Below are 18418 nucleotides of genomic sequence, written 5' to 3'. Positions count from 1 at the left end.
TGTCGTGAGGTTTTGCTTTATATGTTTTTTTTAAACCAGGTTTGCTCTTCACTTGCGCTACATAAGATGAAAGGGAGTTCCATGCACTCATGGCTCTGTATTATACTGCGTTGAATTTGCTCTGGACCTGGTGACTGTGAAAAGACCCCTGGTGGCATGTCTGGTGGGGTAAGTGTGTGTGTCAGCGCTGTGTGTAAGTTGACTTTGCAAACAATGTGAAATTTCTAACACATTAATGTGTTTCATAAAAACAAGAGGTGACGCAGTCAGTCTTTTCTCAGCTCTTAGCCAAGAGAGACTGGCATGCATAGTATTCATATTATCACTTAACTAGGTATTTCTTTGCAGCACAATACATATGACCATATGACTGGACAATAATTAAGGTAAGATAAAACTAGAGCCTACAGGACTTGCTTTGTGGAATGTGGTGTCAAAAAAGCAGAGCATCTCTTTATTACGGACAGACCTCTCCCCATCAGTTTACAATCTAAGGTAACACCAGGTAATTTTGTCTCCTCAACTTGTTCAACAGCCACACCATTCATTACCAGGTCTAGAACTTAGGGACTATTACTGACCACACATTCCAAAACAGACTGCAACTCTTTGTTATTAGCTGTAGTTGCTGATGCGTATATGGTCGAGTCATCAGCAAACATGGACAATCATGCTTTGTTTAATGTCAGTGGCAGTTCTTTGGTAAACGCAGAACAGAGTAGAGGGCCTAGAGAGTTGCCCTGCCGTACACCACAGTTTACGTTCGACATTAGAGATGCGTATATTAAAGACAACCCTTTGAGCTTTGTTAGATAGAAAGCTCTGAATCTGCACTGAAATCTAACAATACAGTTCCCACAATGTTCTGATTATCAATTTGTTTCAATCTATCATCAGTAATTTGTGTCAGTGCAGTACATGTTGAGTGCCCTTCTCTATAAGCATGCTGAAAGACTGTGGTTAATGTATTTACAGAAAAGTGGCATTGTATTTGGTCAAACAATATTTTTTACAACAGTTTGCTAATAGCTGGCAGCAAGCTGATAGGTCTGCTGTTAGAACCAGTGAAGGCTGCTTTACCACTCTTGGGAATCGGAATGAATGTTGCTTCCCTCCAGGCCTGGGGTTAAAGACTATCCAGTAGGCTCAGATTGTAGATATGACAGATAGGAGTGGCTATAGAGTCAGCTACCATCCTCAGTAGCTTTTCATCTAAGTTGACAATGCCATGTTTGTCATTGCTGATCAACAATAATCGTTTTCCCACCTCACCCAGAGTAACTTTACAAAATTCAAACTTGCAATGCTTTTCTTTCATTATTAGTTGTTTTATACATGTGTACAATGGCTCACTGTTCATTGTTGGTATTTGCCCACTTTTCCAATGAAGTAATCATAAAAATAATTGGCAACATCAAATGGTTTTGTGATGAAAAAGCGATTTAATTTACAGTACTCCAAAGTTTTTTCCCATCATTCTTTACATCATTGATCTTGGCTTCATAATACAATTTATTCTTCTTTTTGTTGAGTTTAGTCACCACTTATACATTTGCAGCAAGCCAATTGGGGCCACTCCTCAATTGTCAGGGGTGCCTTGTTGACCTTAATTACTTCGACTAACTTGTCCCCCCACACATTGACTTGGTACTGGTACCCCCTGTATATAGCCTTGTTATTGTTATTTATCGTGTAACTTTTTTTACTATAGTATGTTTAGCAATTATTTTCTTACTCGGCATTGTTGGTTAAGGGCTTGTAAGTAAGCATTCACGGTAATGTCTGCAACTGTTGTATTTGGCTCATGTGACAAATAAAATTAGATTTGAGATGAGTGGTAAATAATTATATTGATAAAGGCTGTAGTTTTAGTGAACTAAAACTGAACAGAGGGAGCAGGATACAGGAGGCCAGAATGGATTCTGGGCACACACCGAGGCATGCATGCATACGCACGCACGCACACACACACACACACACAAACAGATACACCAAATTGGTGTCATCCGTACAAGCCGAAGAACAACATCCCAACCGTCAAGCACGGGAGTGGCAGCATCAGGTTGTGAGGGTGCTTTTCTGCAGGATGGACATGTGCACTTCACAAAATAGATGGCATCATGAGGTAGGAAAATGATGTGGATATATAGAAGCAACATCTCAAAACATCAGTCAGGAAGTTAAAGCTTGGTCGCAAATGCGTCTTCTAAATGGACAATGACCCCAAGCATACTTCCAAAGTTGTGGAAAAATGGCTAAAGGACAACAAAGTCAAGGTATTTGTCACGATCGTCTTGCTGAGAGAGAGTGGACCAAGGCGCAGCGTGTGCAAAATACATTCTCTTTTATTTTAGAGAAAGGAAAAAACACGCAACGAACACTTTAACAAACTGAAACAAAACAACAAACGATCGTGAAGCTATAGACGTAAGTGCACACACAAGCTACAAACGTACAACATAGACAATTACCCACATTAACCTAGTGCCTATGGCTGTCTTAAATACGGCTCCCAATCAGAGACAATTAATGACATCTGTCTCTGATTGAGAACCATTCAGGCAACCATAGACACAGCTAGACACCTACACTAAACACAAACCCATCTACTCTACTTAACCCCCTAAACCATACAACCACCCTAGACAATACAAAAACACATACCTTCCCCATGTCACACCCTGACCTAACTAAAATAATAAAGGAAACAAAGAATACTAAGGCCAGGGCGTGACAGTATTGGAGTGGCCATCACAAAGCCCTGACTTCAATCCCATAGAACATTTTTGGGCAGAACTGAAAAAGCGTATGCGAGCAAGGAGGCCTGCAAACCTGACTCAGTTACACCAGCTCTGTCAGGAGGAATAGGCCAAAATTCACCCAACTTATTGTGGGAAGCTTGTGAAAGGCTACCCAAAATGTTTGACCCAAGTAAAACAATTGAAAAGCAATGCTACCAAATACTAATTGAGTGTATGTAAACTTCTGACCCACTAGGAATGTGATGAAATATATAAAAACTGAAATAAATCATTCTCTCTACTATTATTCTGACATTTCACATTCTTAAAATAAAGTGGTGATCCTAACTGACCTAAAACAGGGATTTTTTACGAGGATTAAATGTCTGGAATTGTGAGAAACTCAGTTTAAATGAATTTGGCTAAGGTGTATGTAAACTTCCGACTTCAACTGTATGTGTATGTGCTTATGCTTGCATGAGTTACTTAATGTGTAATAGAGTATGTATTCATGGCTTTATGTAGTACTGTGCACCTCCCATAGTTTGTTCTGGACTTGGGGACTGTGAAGAGACCTCTGTTGGCATGTCTTGTGGCGTTTTGCTGGGTGTCCAAGCTGTGTGCTAGTAGTTCAAACAGAATGCTCGGTATAAACAACACGTCAATATGTTTCACAAATACAGGTAGTGATGAAGTCAATCTCTCCTCCACTTTGAGCCAGGAGATATTGACATGCATATTATTAAAGGCAGCTCCCTGTGTACATCCAATTGAGCCAATTACAATTTTCCTAAGTCCCTCTTTGTGGCACCTGACCACACCACTGAACAGTAGTCCAGGTGTGACAAAACTAGGGCCTGTAGGACCTGCCTTGTTTTTTTGTTTTTTTTAAGGGGTGGATCAGCTTAATATTGCGGAAAGAATGTTGCTTCCAATGTAATTGTCTGCATCATTTCCAATCCCCCATATCTTGTGGGTAAATATATACAGTGGGGAGAACAAGTATTTGATACACTGCCGATTTTGCAGGTTTTACTACTTACAAAGCATGTAGAGGTCTGTAATTGTTTATCATAGGTACACTTCAACTGTGAGAGACGGAATCTAAAACAAAAATCCAGAAAATCACATTGTATGATTTTTAAGTAATTAATTTGCATTTTATTGCATGACATAAGTATTTGATCACCTACCACCCTACCAACCAGTAAGAATTCCGGCTCTCACAGACCTGTTAGTTTTTCTTTAAGAAGCCCTCCTTGTTCTCCACTCATTACCTGTATTAACTTCTTAGCGCTAGGGGTCAGATATTTTTTTTTTTTAATAACATGGGATTTTGGCCCACTCCTCCATACAGACCTTCTCCAGATCCTCCAGGTTTCGGGGCTGTCGCTGGGCAATATGGACTTTCATTCACTAAAATTACATTTTTTTAACATTTCCTTGATAAATACAGTTTTTTTAATCACCAAAAAATAATACATTTAAAAAATTGACTTGAAATAGAGCATACTTCGTAAATATGATAATGATGGGCGTGGCTTTGTTTCAAAGTGATGTGTATGAGTTTCAGGCCCCAGGCTAAAAACAGGCCCTCAAAATAAGGCCTTAAGAAATACATATGGTATTGTGTTAAATTATATATTTTTGTACGATAACATAATCACTTATGATCTCACTTGGTAAAGTCCATAGGACTTAACATGGATGAATGCAACAACTATTTGTATTTGTCACTAACAAATACAGTCATGGGTGGTAACTCTACAATTTACTTGAATGGCAAGGCACTCTGGGAAACACTGTACGTGATGAGGCTTCAAAGTAAGCAGTGTATTAAGTTAACACTGTTTCGGTGTCTATATGAGTCCACAGCATCCGCACTTTCAGTGTTGATTTATTAACACACTGTGTTATTATTTGTTTTAACACTGGACAAGTTGCTATGTAATCATTCAACTTGCTGTTTGCAATGGGCTTAGAATTACTCTGCAGTATTTTCAGGTATCATAAAATAAATTGCAGCTTTTTACCTTTTCAGTGGCATGTTGAATCATACAGTAGTTGAGTGACAAAACGTATTTATCTGTACAACATATCATTGGTTAGTTGGTTTGACTTGATTATGTACACCTGGGGCAATGGACATTCAGGAGGATGGATATTTACAGAATGTTCAGATACAAATGTATTGTGTAGATCAAATACTGTTTGAGTGTCAGATAGATTGGAATAGTATAGGTCATTGTGAGCTCTACTCATTCTATTTATATCTTCAACAAGCAGTTCCAGATACAGATACTGCATTAGTAGATGGCAGCCAATCCAATACTTTCAGAAAAGTTGTCACTTCTTGAGATCTGTATTTAAATAGTTTGAAAAAATAGTTGCTTTCTCAGATCTGTATTCAAATAGTTTTAAGTTGTAATTTTTTGTTGTTGTCATCTCCAAAGTAACTTCGATCCCCCAGAAATGTTGTTACTTTCCACAAACCATAGTTACAACTGTAGACATCCCAGGTCTGGCGCATGCACACGGAAGCACACATATAGTCAAGCAGTTCTTCACAATACACACAGTGATTTACCTGCCGCTCCAGACTTCCCGTTGCGCCCTGGTACGTTGGGGTTGTCCATCAGCTCATCCTGGCTGTCCGATTGGCTGCTGTACCCACGTCCCCCACCCCCACCTGCGATGATCAGGGGGATGTGGACACCGCTCTGCACCTGTTGCCATGGCAAATTAGTCAGTGTGATGTTATCAACCTCTAGCAGAGCCAAACTCAACAGACGGACCGACAAAAATAATTAAATAATTGGAACCCATTTGATCCCTGGTACCATAAGATCACACATAAGGTATGGCAAAATGTGTAGAATTGCAGAAAATTAGCTTTGAAACTGGCAAAACGTGTAGAATTGCAGGAAATTAGCTTGAAACCTGGAAATTGTTCTATCTGCCAATAAGAGGGGTGTGAACAGGAGATCTGGTACCAGGTTAGGTATTTTACTGCATCTAGTGTGTTATTCTACTTAATCTTTATACATACACACATACATATATATTCAAATATTTATATATAGTACCAGTCAAAAGTTTGGACACACCTATTCATTCAATTTTTTTTTTTTTTTTTTTACTATTTTACATTGTTGAATAATAGTGAAGACATCAAAACTATGAAATATTGGAATCATGTAGTAACCAAAAAAGTGTTAAACAAATAGATTTGAGATTTGAGATTTTTCCAAGTAGCCACCCTTTACCTTAATGAGAGCTTTGCACACTTTTGGCATTCACTAAGACGGCTTCATGAGTTACTCACCGGGAATGCATTTCAATTAACAGGTGTTCCTTGTTAAAAGTTAATTTCTGGAATTTCTTTCCTACTTAATACATTTGAGCCAATCAGTTGTGTTGTGACAAGATAGAGGTGATTTAAAGAAGACCAAGCCCATATTATGACAAGAACAGCTCAAATAAGCAAAGAGAAGCGACAGTCCGTCATTACTTTAAGACATAAAGGTCAGTCAATTGGGAAAATTTCAAGAAATGTGAACGTTTCTTCAAGTGCAGTCGCAAAAACCATCAAGCGCTATGATGAAACTGTCTCTCATGAGGACCGTCACAGGAAAGTAAGATCCAGAGTTACCTCTGCTGCAGAGGATAAGTTCATTAGAGTTACCAGTCTCAGAAATTGCAGCCCAAATAAATGCTTTACAGAGTTCAATTAACAGACACATCTCAAAATCAACTGTTCAGAGGAGACTGTGTGAATCAGGCCTTCATGGTCGAATTGCTGCAAAGAAACCACTACTAAAGGACACCAATAATAAGAAGAGATTTGCTTGGGCCAAGAAACACGAGTAAAGGATATATGACCGCCGGAAATCTGTCGTTTGGTCTGATGAGTCATAATTTGAGATTTTTGGTTCCAACCGCCGTGTCTTTGTGAGACGCAGAGTAGATGAATGGATTAACTTTGAAAGTGAAGCTTGGAGGAGGAGGTGTGATGTGTGGGAGTGATTTGCTGGTGACACAATTCAAGACACACTTAATCAGCATGGCTACCACAGCATTCTGCAGCGTTACGCCATCCCATCTGGTTTGCACTTGGTGGGACTATCATTTGTTTTTCAACAGGAAAATGACCCAACACACCTCCAGGCTGTGTAAGGGCTATTTGAACAAGAAGGATAGTGATGGAGTGCTACATCACATATTAAGAATGTTTGGGATGAGTTGGACCGCAGAGTGAAGGAAAAGCAGCCAACAAGTGCTCAGCATATCAAGACTGTTGGAAAATAATTCCAGATGGAGCTGGTTGAGAGAATGCCAAGAGTGAGCAAAGCTGTCATCAAGGCAAAGGGTGGTTACTTTGAATAATCTGAAATATAAAATATATTTGTATATATTTAACACCTTTTTGGTTACTACATGATTCCATATATGTTATTTCATAGTTTTGATGTCTTCACTATGACAGCCTCCCCTCTGTAGAAAATAGTAAAAATTAAGAAAAAACCTTGAATCATTGTTTGGTGTGTCCAAACTTTCGACTGTTTCTATATATATTTTGCTTACACTATATATTCCCCCCAATTGGCAGTTACAATATTGTCTGATCGCTGCAACTCCCCAACAGACTCGGGAGAGACGAAGGTCGAGACATGCATTCTCCGAAATACGAACTGCCAAGGCACACTACTCTCTTACCCCGGGAAGCAAGCCGAACCAATGTGTTGGACGAAACACCATCCAAAGTCAACTTGCAGGCTTTGGCCTGCCACAAGGAGTCGCTAGAGCATGAGATAAGGAAATCCCCCCAGCCAAACCGTCCCCTAACCCGGACGACGCTGGGCCAGTTGTGCGCCACCCTATGGGGCGCACGGTCAGGCTGTGACACAGCCTAGGATCGAACCGAGGTTGTAGCGATGCCTCAGCACTGTGATGCAGTGCCTTAGACCGCTACGCCACCCGGGAGGCCCTGGGTGTGAACAGTTTTGATTCGCTTGGGTTGCGAGGTGGGGGTTTGTTACTACGCCGATAAATGACAATATTCATCTGGAACCTTGCCAACCAGGAAATTTGTGTGACGGTAACAAGTAATATTTCAATACCCCTGCTCGAACATATATTATACATTTAATGTATGTGTGTTTAGACCCGCTTCAGCCCAGCTTCAATTAAAAAGGAACAGCTGAGGGACAAGTAAAAAAACATATTCATAAATCTAAATCATCTAATATGTCCCCTTTCCTTTAATTTATTTTCCAGCTTCTGTTCCTCATCAGATTCCTTCTCCTTCCTTCCTTCCTTCCTTCCTTCCTTCCTTCCTTCCTTCCTTCCTTCCTTCCTTCCCAAATCTGACAGTTGAAAGCAATATGAAATACATCTTTAGTCATATCAGTGATCAAGGAGGGCAAGAAAGTCTAATAAAGCTTTCTCAGTTATCGGTACGCGGCCTTCTCTCCTTACCTTGAACACATAGGTGGCTCCGCCTCCGCCTCCTCCGCCCCCGCCCCCTTTGACCTGCGTCTTGTTTTCCAATGGCATCTGCTCCACACAGATCTTGTTTAGGATCTCGTTGGTCTACCAATGAGAATAGAAAAAGTGTGAATCCCTCACTTTCTTTAATCAGGGCAAAATAACTAATTTGAGACACTGTATGTCTGTGCAATTCAGACTTCCTCATAAATCATGGTTTGATGTCAATGGAAGATATCCGCTGAAGTCAAGTTCCATGCTCAGATCTTTAGTTACTTGGGCCTTTACTAGCCTAGTAGCCTTGTCCCAGGTCGGTGTGTGGTGTCTTGCCAACTTCAACAGTCATTGTCCAGCCAAACCAGATGTGACCAAGACCATATGAGTTGGCAAGACAGCACAAAGTGATCTGGTACCAGGCTTGTTACTGCATCTAGTTTGTTATTCTTCCCATTCTGCCCATCGGCAACTTGGGCTATTGTAACAAATGAGAGACGTATCAAGAGCCAAACGACTAGCGGTGTTGAGGACAGATAATAATAACCAAACAGCCAAGTCAGCCAGTACGGGAGCAGCGAGAGCTCAATTTCACACAGAATTACCCCTAACCCCCACCTGTTGCTCTTGCCATCCTGCTAGGGTTGAGGCACATAGTTTGTATGTGTGTGTGTGTGTAAGGGGACACAACTGAAATGTGTCTTCCACATTTAACCCAACACCTTAAGGCAGGGGGCTGCATTAAATGACATCCACATCATCGGCGCCCGGGGAGTAGTTGTTGGGGGTTAACTGCCTTGCTCAAGGGCAGAACGGCAGATTTTGCCACCTTGCTGACTCTGGGATTCGAACCAGCAAACTTTTGGATACTGGCCCAATGCTCTTAACCATAGGCAACCTGCAGCCCCGTGTGTGTTTGTGTGTGTCTGTGTGCATGTGTGCGTGGTGTGTAAAAGCCTAAAAGGATATTAATACTCCTACAGAGGCTGTTTGAGAAACACTGAACACACCAACACCCTGAACAAATCATTTTTAAAAGCACCAACAACCTTTGGGAGTATCTTCTCCCTTCGGGACTATAGACCTGATAGAAGTGAACTGAGAGTCTGAGACCTCAAATGACTCCAGTTCCCCATTGTCTGGGTGTCTGGGCCACCTCTCTGCATTTCCTTGTCTGACATTTTTCTCCAATATATTCGATCCATTTTCCAAATGATTCCTGACTGAGAACTCCAAAGTATAAGACAAGTCCGGGATGAGGCCAAAAACAACATGATGGATTGAGAGGAAATTCATTCCAACAACGTTTATAGGTGAAATGGCAATGCAATCCATGGGATATCAATTCAAACGTGCTCCCTTATGGTGTGAGAGGAGTTTTGAGGATGTTCTTTTTCCGTATCCCTGAGACTTCAACATTCCAGTTGGGATCAAGTTAGGCCATGCTGTAGTCTATAATAGGCTACTTATGGACTTCTGAAGATCTGACAGAATTGTGTATAGGTGTATAAAGCAACGATTCCACCTGGCTTATAAGAAGGCAAATACACCGGAATAAGAACCCTGGTTTTACCTTGGTCTGTCTTCATTGTATTTGTTTTTCCCCCCCAAGTTATCAGGCCCTTCTTATAGATATAGTCCTCTTAGGTCTACACAGTCCTGGAAAAAGGTATACCCAAATGCACTTCATCCCCACCAAAAATATGAATTAACCAAGAACCATTTAACTGGTGATGGTTTGTACTGTCAATAAATTTTTCTGATCGATGCAGAAACAGAGTTCCCCCCCTTCTTAATTTTCCTGGACAGTCAGTCAACAGTTGAAGTGTCCTGGGGTGAGAAATGTTTTTGGGATCTACTCAGTCTTTTTATATCTAAGTGCCTTCCTAGGAGGTCGGAGATAGTGGCTTATTTGGGATGGGGCATAAGTGTGAAAGTGTTGAGCCTTGACATTTATTCAGAATAGTTTTGGGGAAGATGGTACTCACATTGGGGCAGGCGTCCTCTCCTTTTTGGCCCACCAGGATGTGAAGCAACTCGCCCTCCTGAAGCAGGAAGTCTGCTGTGAGTTGGACACCATGTGACTTGGCCATGGTCAATACACTGCGACCTCCAGCCGCCCCACAAGCTGTGATCCTGTTTTGGACATACACACAAACGGAAAGGCATGAACCGCCAGTGTATAAGGCGTTATAAATAATTTAACTTAAAGGTCTATCATGTAGCGGTGTGTGCTACCCCACCAAATTCACATAGACATGTGAGTTATAGATCTGTCATCCCCATAGAAACCAAGTCTGATAAGCTGTAGATCCGTTCTATGTGCACTATTTCTATGCTTCCCGTCCATAAGGTTAGATTTTGAGTCTTTTAATTTTGGTTATGTACTTCAGCTTCAAACAACTGAAAATACGATCTTTTTATATACAGTACCAATCAAAAGTTTAGACACACCTATTCATTCAAGGGTTTTTCTTTATTTGTACTATTTTCTACATTGTAAAATACAAGTGAGGACATCAAATCTATGAAATAACAAATATGGAATCATGTAGTATCCAAAGTGTTAAACAAATCAAAATACAGTTTAGATTTTACATTCTTCAAAGTAGCCACCCTTTGCCTTGATGACATCTTTGCACAGTCTTGGAATTCTCTCAACCAGCTTCACCTGGAATGCTTTTCCAACAGTCTTGAAGGAGTTGCCACATATGCTGAGCACTTATTGGCTGCTTTTCCTTCACTCTGTGGTCCAACTCATCCCAAACCATCTCAATTGGGTTGAGGTTGGGTTATTATGGAGGCCAGGTCATCTGATGCAGGACTCCATCCCGCTACTTCTTTGTCAAATAGCCTTTACACAGCCTGAATGATAGCCCCACTAGAGCAAACCAGATGGGATTGATATTACTGCAGAATGCTGTGGTAGCCATGCTGGTTAAATGTGTCTTACATTCTAAATAAATCACAGACAGTGTCACCAGCAAAGCACCCCCACACCATCACACCTCCTCCTCCGTGCTTCATGGTGGGAACCACACATCCATTCACTTACTCTGCATCTCACAAAGACACGGTGGTTGGAACCAAAAATGTAACATTTGGACTCATCAGACCAAAAGGACAGATTTCCACTGGTCTAATGTCCATTGCTAGTGTTTCTTGGCCCAAGCAAGTCTCTTCTTATTATTGTTGTCCTAAGGATCGGCGTTCCATGAACGGGACAGTTGTAAATGATTCAGCGCGTTATATCAAGATCGCAGATTTTAGAGTAAAAACAAGTGTCTCATTTCAGCTGAAAGCTTAAATTCTTGTTTATATAGCTGCACTGTCCAATTTACAGTAGCTATTACAAAGAAAAATGGTTTTGCCATGGTATTGTTTGAGGAGAGCTCCTAACAAAACACTTTTTTCAACGGGATAGGTTTGATAAATTCACCTCTGAAGGTGAAATGTGTACTTACATTCTGAAATCTTGCTCTCACTTCATCCAAACGGACCCAGAGATAACATGAAGTGTCGTTTTGTTAGATAAAATACTTTTTCATATCCTAAAAAGGTCTATATAGCACGCACGATGGATTTTGTATTTCCACTCATTCAATTTGCAAAGAAGGGAATCTGTGAAAATCTCACCCTAACGTTGTTTGAATGAGTCAAATCATGTTTGAATCTATTCCTCGGAGATCCTAGAAGCTAACAAGACTTCACTATTCATTGGGGGTGTAGTATATCCTATAGGATACCATATTTGGTGTCCTATAGGCCTTCCTGGGACGGCCATCACTTGAACAACTGTATCTTTGTCAATTAAGCCCCAATCGCGGTCAAACAAAGCTAGCTAGATAGCCAACGAGCTGGGCTTTACGGGACTATCCGGAATCCATATTTTCGACAAAAATGACATACCCAAATCTAAGAATCTGAGAAGAGAAAGGCCATAATGTATTATTCCAGCCCAGGTCCAATTTAGATTTTGGCCACTAGATGGCATCAGTGTATGTGCAATGTTTTAGACTGATCCAATGAACCATTACATTTCTGTTCAAAATGTTCTATCAGACTGCCCAAATGTGCCTAATTTGTTTATTAATAACTTGTCATGTTCAAATTTGTGCACTCTCCTCAAACAATAGCATGGTATTCTTTCATTGTAATGGCTACTGTAAATTGGACAGTGCAATTAACCTGTTGGGGATGGGGGCGCTGTTTAGACTATTTATGCTAATTGGGTAATTTTTGAAACGGCTTCCCACAAAATCCTTGGTCGTACAATATGCATATTATTATTATTATTGGATAGAAAACAGTCTATAGTTTCTATAGGAGTTGAAATTTTGTCTCTAAGTGGAACAGAGCCCATTCTACAGCAATTTCCCTGACATGGATTCAGATTTCAGAAATGTTGGCCACTGTTCTGAAGTCAGTTAAAAGGGCACTGATTTTGCTATGACTATACGGACACTTCTTACGTCTTCCCCTGGATGCCTTTACGTGATGACGATTCCAATGGGGTCGATTGCGCGTTCACAGGCCCTACAAATGAAAAAACCCTGAAGCTAGTCATTCTTTTGGAGCTGCGTCATGCGCCTAGAGGACACCGGCCCGCACCTTTTCCAAGCATTAGTGAAGGGGGTAATATTACTCGGGTCATGTTTCTACTCGTTATGGGAGTTAAAAACATCATAAGGTAGTTAATTTAAAGCGTTTTATAGCAATTTATATCCGTTTAGTGCGATTTTGGGACATTTATTTTTGCAACGATGTGAATAGTTGGGCACGCTTTTCAGTTCATCCCGAACGCAGTTGGCATTTCCACATGGCAAGAGGACAGCTTTCCACCAAAAGACGATTTCTCCCAAGAAAGGATCCTTTGCCCAAGATACTGATGGAAGAACAGCTCAAGGTAGGACATTTTTATTATGATAAATCGTGTTTCTGTCGAAACATTTTAGTGGCTTAGGACGCCATGTTTTTTGACGTAGCTTCGCTTGGCGCAAACTGTATTGAAAAGTAAGGATAAATTAAAAAATGTAATAACGCAATTGTATTAAGAATTAAATTGTCTATCAATCCCTGTCCACCCTATATTTTTTTGTCACGTTTATGAGTATTTATGTATAAGAGTAGATCACTGTCTAAGTGGCGCAAGGACATTTTCTGACCAGCTGAGCTACATTTCACATTGTCTAACCATGATTTTGGTGGCTAAATATAAACATTTGCGATCAAACTGTATATGCATGTTGTAATGTGATGTTACAGGAGTGTCATCGGAAGAATTCTGAGAAGGTTAGTGAAAAAATTAATATCTTTTGGCGATGTTGACTTTTATCGCTCACTTTGGCTAGAATCAATGCTGGGCTGCTATGTGGTATGTGCTATGCTAATATAACGATTTATTGTGTTTTCGCTGTAAGACACTTAGAAAATCTGAAATATTGTCTGTATTCACAGGATCTGTGTCTTTCGATTCGTGTATGCTGTGTATTTTTACGAAATGTTTGATGATTAGTAAGTAGGTAAACACGTTGCTCTAAGTAGTTTTTCTATTCCATTTGTGACGGTGGGTGCAATTGTAACCTATGCCATCTACCTGAAATATGCACTTTTTTCTAACAAAACCTATCCCATACCATAAATATGTTATCAGACTGTCATCTAATGAGTTTTTTTGTTGGTTAGGGGCTATAAATATCTTAGTTTAGCCGAATTGGTGATGGCTACTGGTGTTGGTGGACAAATAAAAGATGGTGGATTATGCTAATGTGTTTTTAGGTAATAGATGTACATCTTTACATATTATGTCTTCCCTGTAAAACATTTTAAAAATCGGACATGTTGACTGGATTCACAAGATCTGTGTCTTTCATTAGCTGTATTGGACTTTAATGTGTGAAAGTTAAATATTTAAAAAAAAATTTTTTTTTGAATTTCGCGGCACTGGTTTTTCAGTGGGGGGGGGGGGGTGTGCCGCTAGCGCCACGCTGATCCTAGACAGGTTAAATAAACAATATTAAAAGCTTTCTGCCAATATCAGATATGTCTATGTCCTGGGAAATGTTCTTGTTACTTACAACCTCATGCTAATCACATTAGCCTACGTTAGCTCAACGTCCCGAGAAAGGGGTTTTAAGAACGAAGTTTAAGAAAGAAGTTTTAAGAACGAAAGAAGTTCCACAAATTAACAAGGCACGCCTGTTAATTGAAATGCATTCCAGGTGACTACCTCATGAAGCTGGTTGAGAGAATGCCAAGAGTTTGGAAGCTGTCATCAAGGCAAAGGGTGGCTACTTTGAAGAATCTCAAAATATAAAATATATTTTGAATTGTTTAACAGATTTTGATTCCATTTTGTGTTATTTCATTGTAAATTTAATTGTAAATTAAAAGAAAAACCCTTCAATGAGTAGACGTGTCCAAACTTTTGACTGGTACTGTATATATATTTCACAGTGATTGTCTCTACTTTTTTTGTCACATAAACAACATTTTTGCAACCAGGTAATGGCAGATCGATTTCTACATATTGCACCTTTAAAGCTAAAGTACTTAATTGGTTAAACTGACAAGGCCGTTTAGAACATATCAACAACAAATAAGTTACTGCAAGCAATGAATAATGTTTTTTTCTTCTGACATCAGTGCACAGCAGAATACGCACTGCTGGATACTTCTCTCTGTGTCATGAACAAATCAAAATCAATAACAAAGGTGCTGTGAGCGAACAGTGGCGCGGATCTTTAACGCTGCTACTATTAAGAGCATTCCAATAATGCGTTACACACAGGTGGTATAGTGCATTATAAAGCTTCTGTAAACAGAGCATGTGTGAGGATCCACGCTGGAGACGAGAAGCAGGTAGGGGGGAGAACATTTAATAAGAAATGGACACGAAACAGAACAGGAACAGAGTCTGGACAGGGGAAAAAAGAACAACATCAATGTTGACACAGGGAACAGCTTGAGGAGCAGACAGATATAGAGGGGGTAATCTTCAAAATAATGGAGTCCAGGTGAGTCCAATATTGAGCGCCGGAGGGGAGAGTGGGAACAGGCGTGACAGTACCCTCCACCTCGAGGGGCGCCACCCGGTGTCCCACCTGGGCAAGCCTGACGGGGCGGACGAGGCATGGGAGCCTGACGGGCCGGCTGAAGCATGATGTGGGGTGGGTGCCTGCCGCGCCAACCGAGGCAAGAAGACCTCTCGAGCCATCTAAGGTGTGGAATCCCGATGACCTAGCTGAGGCACCCCCGGTTCCTTCAGTGATGGCACCCGGACCCAACATCACCAACTAAAACAAAAACTCCCTGATGCTTCCTTTAGTGGTGTCGTGCATTCTGTGAGGATCGACGCTGGAGACGAGAAGCAGGTACAGGGAGAACATTTCATAAACAATGGCCATGAAAATGAAATAGAACAGGAAAAGCGTCTTGACAGGGGGAAAAATAAAGACATCAATGCTGACACAGGTAACAACCTGAGGTGCAGACAAATATAGAGGGGTAATCAACAAAGTAATGGAGTCCAGGTGAGAGAGAGAGAAAAAGCGAGAGCGAAAGACAGGCATAAGAAGCAGCCTCTTAATCACCTTGTGATTGTGGGTTACTGGAGCCGGGTGTAATAAGTGTGTGAGTCATGGTATTTAACCATTAGAGCCAACTCTCTAAACCAAAGACTCTGGTTAGCCAGTAATGCCCCGCTCGTTCAAGGAAGTGGAAAGGATAGACGATTGCTGTCCGTGGACAAGAGAGCTAGGCTATGGATTTTTTGAAGGCCGCTTGAGGGTTGGTTGGGAGAGAGAGAGAGAGAGAGAGAGAGAGAGAGAGAGAGAGAGAGAGAGAGAGAGAGAGAGAGAGAGAGAGAGAGAGAGAGAGAGAGAGAGAGAGAGAGAGAGAGAGAGAGAGAGAGAGAGAGAGAGAGAGAGCGAGAGCGAGAGCGAGAGCGAGAGCGAGAGCGAGAGCGAGAGCGAGAGAGAGAGAGAGAGAGAGAGAGAATGTGTGTCTGTGCATGAGTGTCTAAAGCAAATTTGTATTTGACATTCTCCTAAGGATGTCAAATTAGACTATTGAGACGCAGCCCCTTTGTTACGTCTACCATGAAAGGAGGCCAATTTAGATTATTGAGATTGAGACGGTGTGCTACACCTACCGTTAAAGCCAAGTTAGACTATTAAGATTCAGCATACGTGCTACATCTACCAAGCCAATTCAGACTATTTGCGATTCAGGCTGTATGTTACACCTACCATGAAAGGAAGCCACTTAAGACTATTGAGATGCAGCCGGTGTTTTGATTTACCTGTAACTGCCAGTCTCCGGCACCCTCCAGATTTGGATGCCTTTGAATGGGCTGCCGGTTGCCACGGTAACGTTGATGTTGCTGTTCCGATATGAGCTGCTACACTGGGTTGGGGTGGGCCCCTCTGAACCCACTGCCCCACAAGTGTGAAAGGCCCATTTGGTGTCTGTAAAAAACATGAATTACACATACATGAACATTTGCACACACACGTACACACACATTTGCACATGCACGCACACGCGCAAACACACACACACGTGCACGCACACACACAGGCAAATGAAGACACTCATCATTCAGAACACTGTTCAAACTCATCACATTTCCCATCACACAAATTGTGCCTCATTTTTCATTTCACTTCAACAAACCCCACAACACTCTATAGTCTCACGTAAATAAACCCCAACATAGTGAACCGGCAGAAACATTTTTTCCATCCTACTCGTCTAACTCCTGATTGCGAGCGAGATATAACGGAATAAATAAAATAAGCATCTTCGTCATGTTTCACTGTAGTAAAAAATGTCTATCATCATTGTCTGAAGAAAATCTCCAAACTCCATTTTGTCCATTTACATTTTTCAAATGATTTGAAGGCAATGAATCCCCTATATGTACTCTGAACATTTCACGACTAGGATCAAGAACATTTATTCCAAATAGTTTCTGAAGTTGCGTGTTTGTATGTTTGTAATCGTTCATGGATAGACTACGTAAACATAAATGGTATCTGTAGATCTCTCATGATACAATGGGATGAGTCAGATAACGAGCAGAATTAGGAGCATCATTAGTTAGTGCTTTGGACAAAACACGATATCCCAGGGAAGGGGACATTTGGCCCACAGACTTTCCGGTAACTTACAAAGAGAGAGGGTGGAGCTCTTCATCTTGGTTCTGATCCTCATTCTATCTCTTCTCCGATCACGTATGGACCCAGAACTTAGTTGAGCGTCTGACCTATTACCGAATACTTTAGTTCTGGGTTAACCGAGATTAGTATGTTCATGAATGGTAAAATATGGCATTTCTTTTGCAGTTCCTGAAAATGTTCAGTTCAAGAATTTTTGGGGGTTAAGTTTTTCTTCTGACAGCCACGCTGGACCATGGGAACGGCACCATTTCCATGGTTCCCACAAGTCAGGATTTAGTGACTCGATCAGTGTTGTGGTCCAGCCACGTTTATCTGTCAAGACTAATCTCAAGCAAATCTAGAAAATACACTGCAAATGAGGAGAAAAGTTTGAGTTGGCTGGGCATTCAAACTGATTTTGCCATGTTTCACTGTAGTGAATTGAAAACATGGTAAGTGCAGTGGTCAGTATGGTTTAACCCGTTTAGAAATGACTAGGCAGTAAATAATGATACAGTGGCTTGCGAAATAATTCACCCCCTTGGCATTTATCCTATTTTGTTGCCTTACAACCTGGAATTAAAATTGATTTTTGGGGGGTTTGTATCATTTGATTGACACAACATGCCTACCACTTTGAAGATGCAATTTTTTTTTATTGTGAAACAAACAGGGAAATAAGACAAAAAAACTGAAAACTTGAGCGTGCGTAACTATTCACCCTCCCAAAGTCATAACTTTGTAGAGCCACCTTTTGCAGCAATTACAGCTGCAAGTCTCTTGGGGTATGTCTCTATAAGCTTGGCACATCTAGCCACTAGGATTTTTGCCCATTCTTTAACTTCTCTAGGATAGGGGGCAGAATTTTCACATTTGGATGAAAAGAATACACAGATTCAACTGCCAGCTACTCATCCCCAGAAGATAAGATATGCATATTGTAGTAGTAGATTTGGATAGAAAACACTCTAAAGTTTCTAAAACTGTTTGAATCATGTCTGTGTGTATAACATAACTTATTTAGCAGGAGAAACC

The 18418-nt window shown here is 40.9% G+C and overlaps 1 protein-coding gene across 2 annotated transcripts in view; it reads right to left on the bottom strand.

Annotated features, from left to right (window-relative positions):
• Positions 1-18418, bottom strand: part of LOC129834321 (ALK tyrosine kinase receptor-like) — a 733537-nt gene that overhangs the window by 44335 nt on the left and 670784 nt on the right. For both annotated transcript variants that reach the window (XM_055899197.1, XM_055899198.1), the window contains exons 12-15: positions 16525-16690; positions 10211-10358; positions 8220-8333; positions 5329-5467 (exon numbers count right to left, since the gene is read on the bottom strand). In XM_055899197.1, the coding sequence (XP_055755172.1) occupies positions 5329-5467; positions 8220-8333; positions 10211-10358; positions 16525-16690 (567 nt within the window). The remainder of the gene's footprint in view (positions 1-5328; positions 5468-8219; positions 8334-10210; positions 10359-16524; positions 16691-18418) is intronic.

This window comes from Salvelinus fontinalis, chromosome 35 (assembly GCF_029448725.1).
Source record: "Salvelinus fontinalis isolate EN_2023a chromosome 35, ASM2944872v1, whole genome shotgun sequence".
Lineage (NCBI taxonomy): Eukaryota > Metazoa > Chordata > Actinopteri > Salmoniformes > Salmonidae > Salvelinus > Salvelinus fontinalis.
This window is presented reverse-complemented; position numbering and strand designations above follow the sequence as displayed.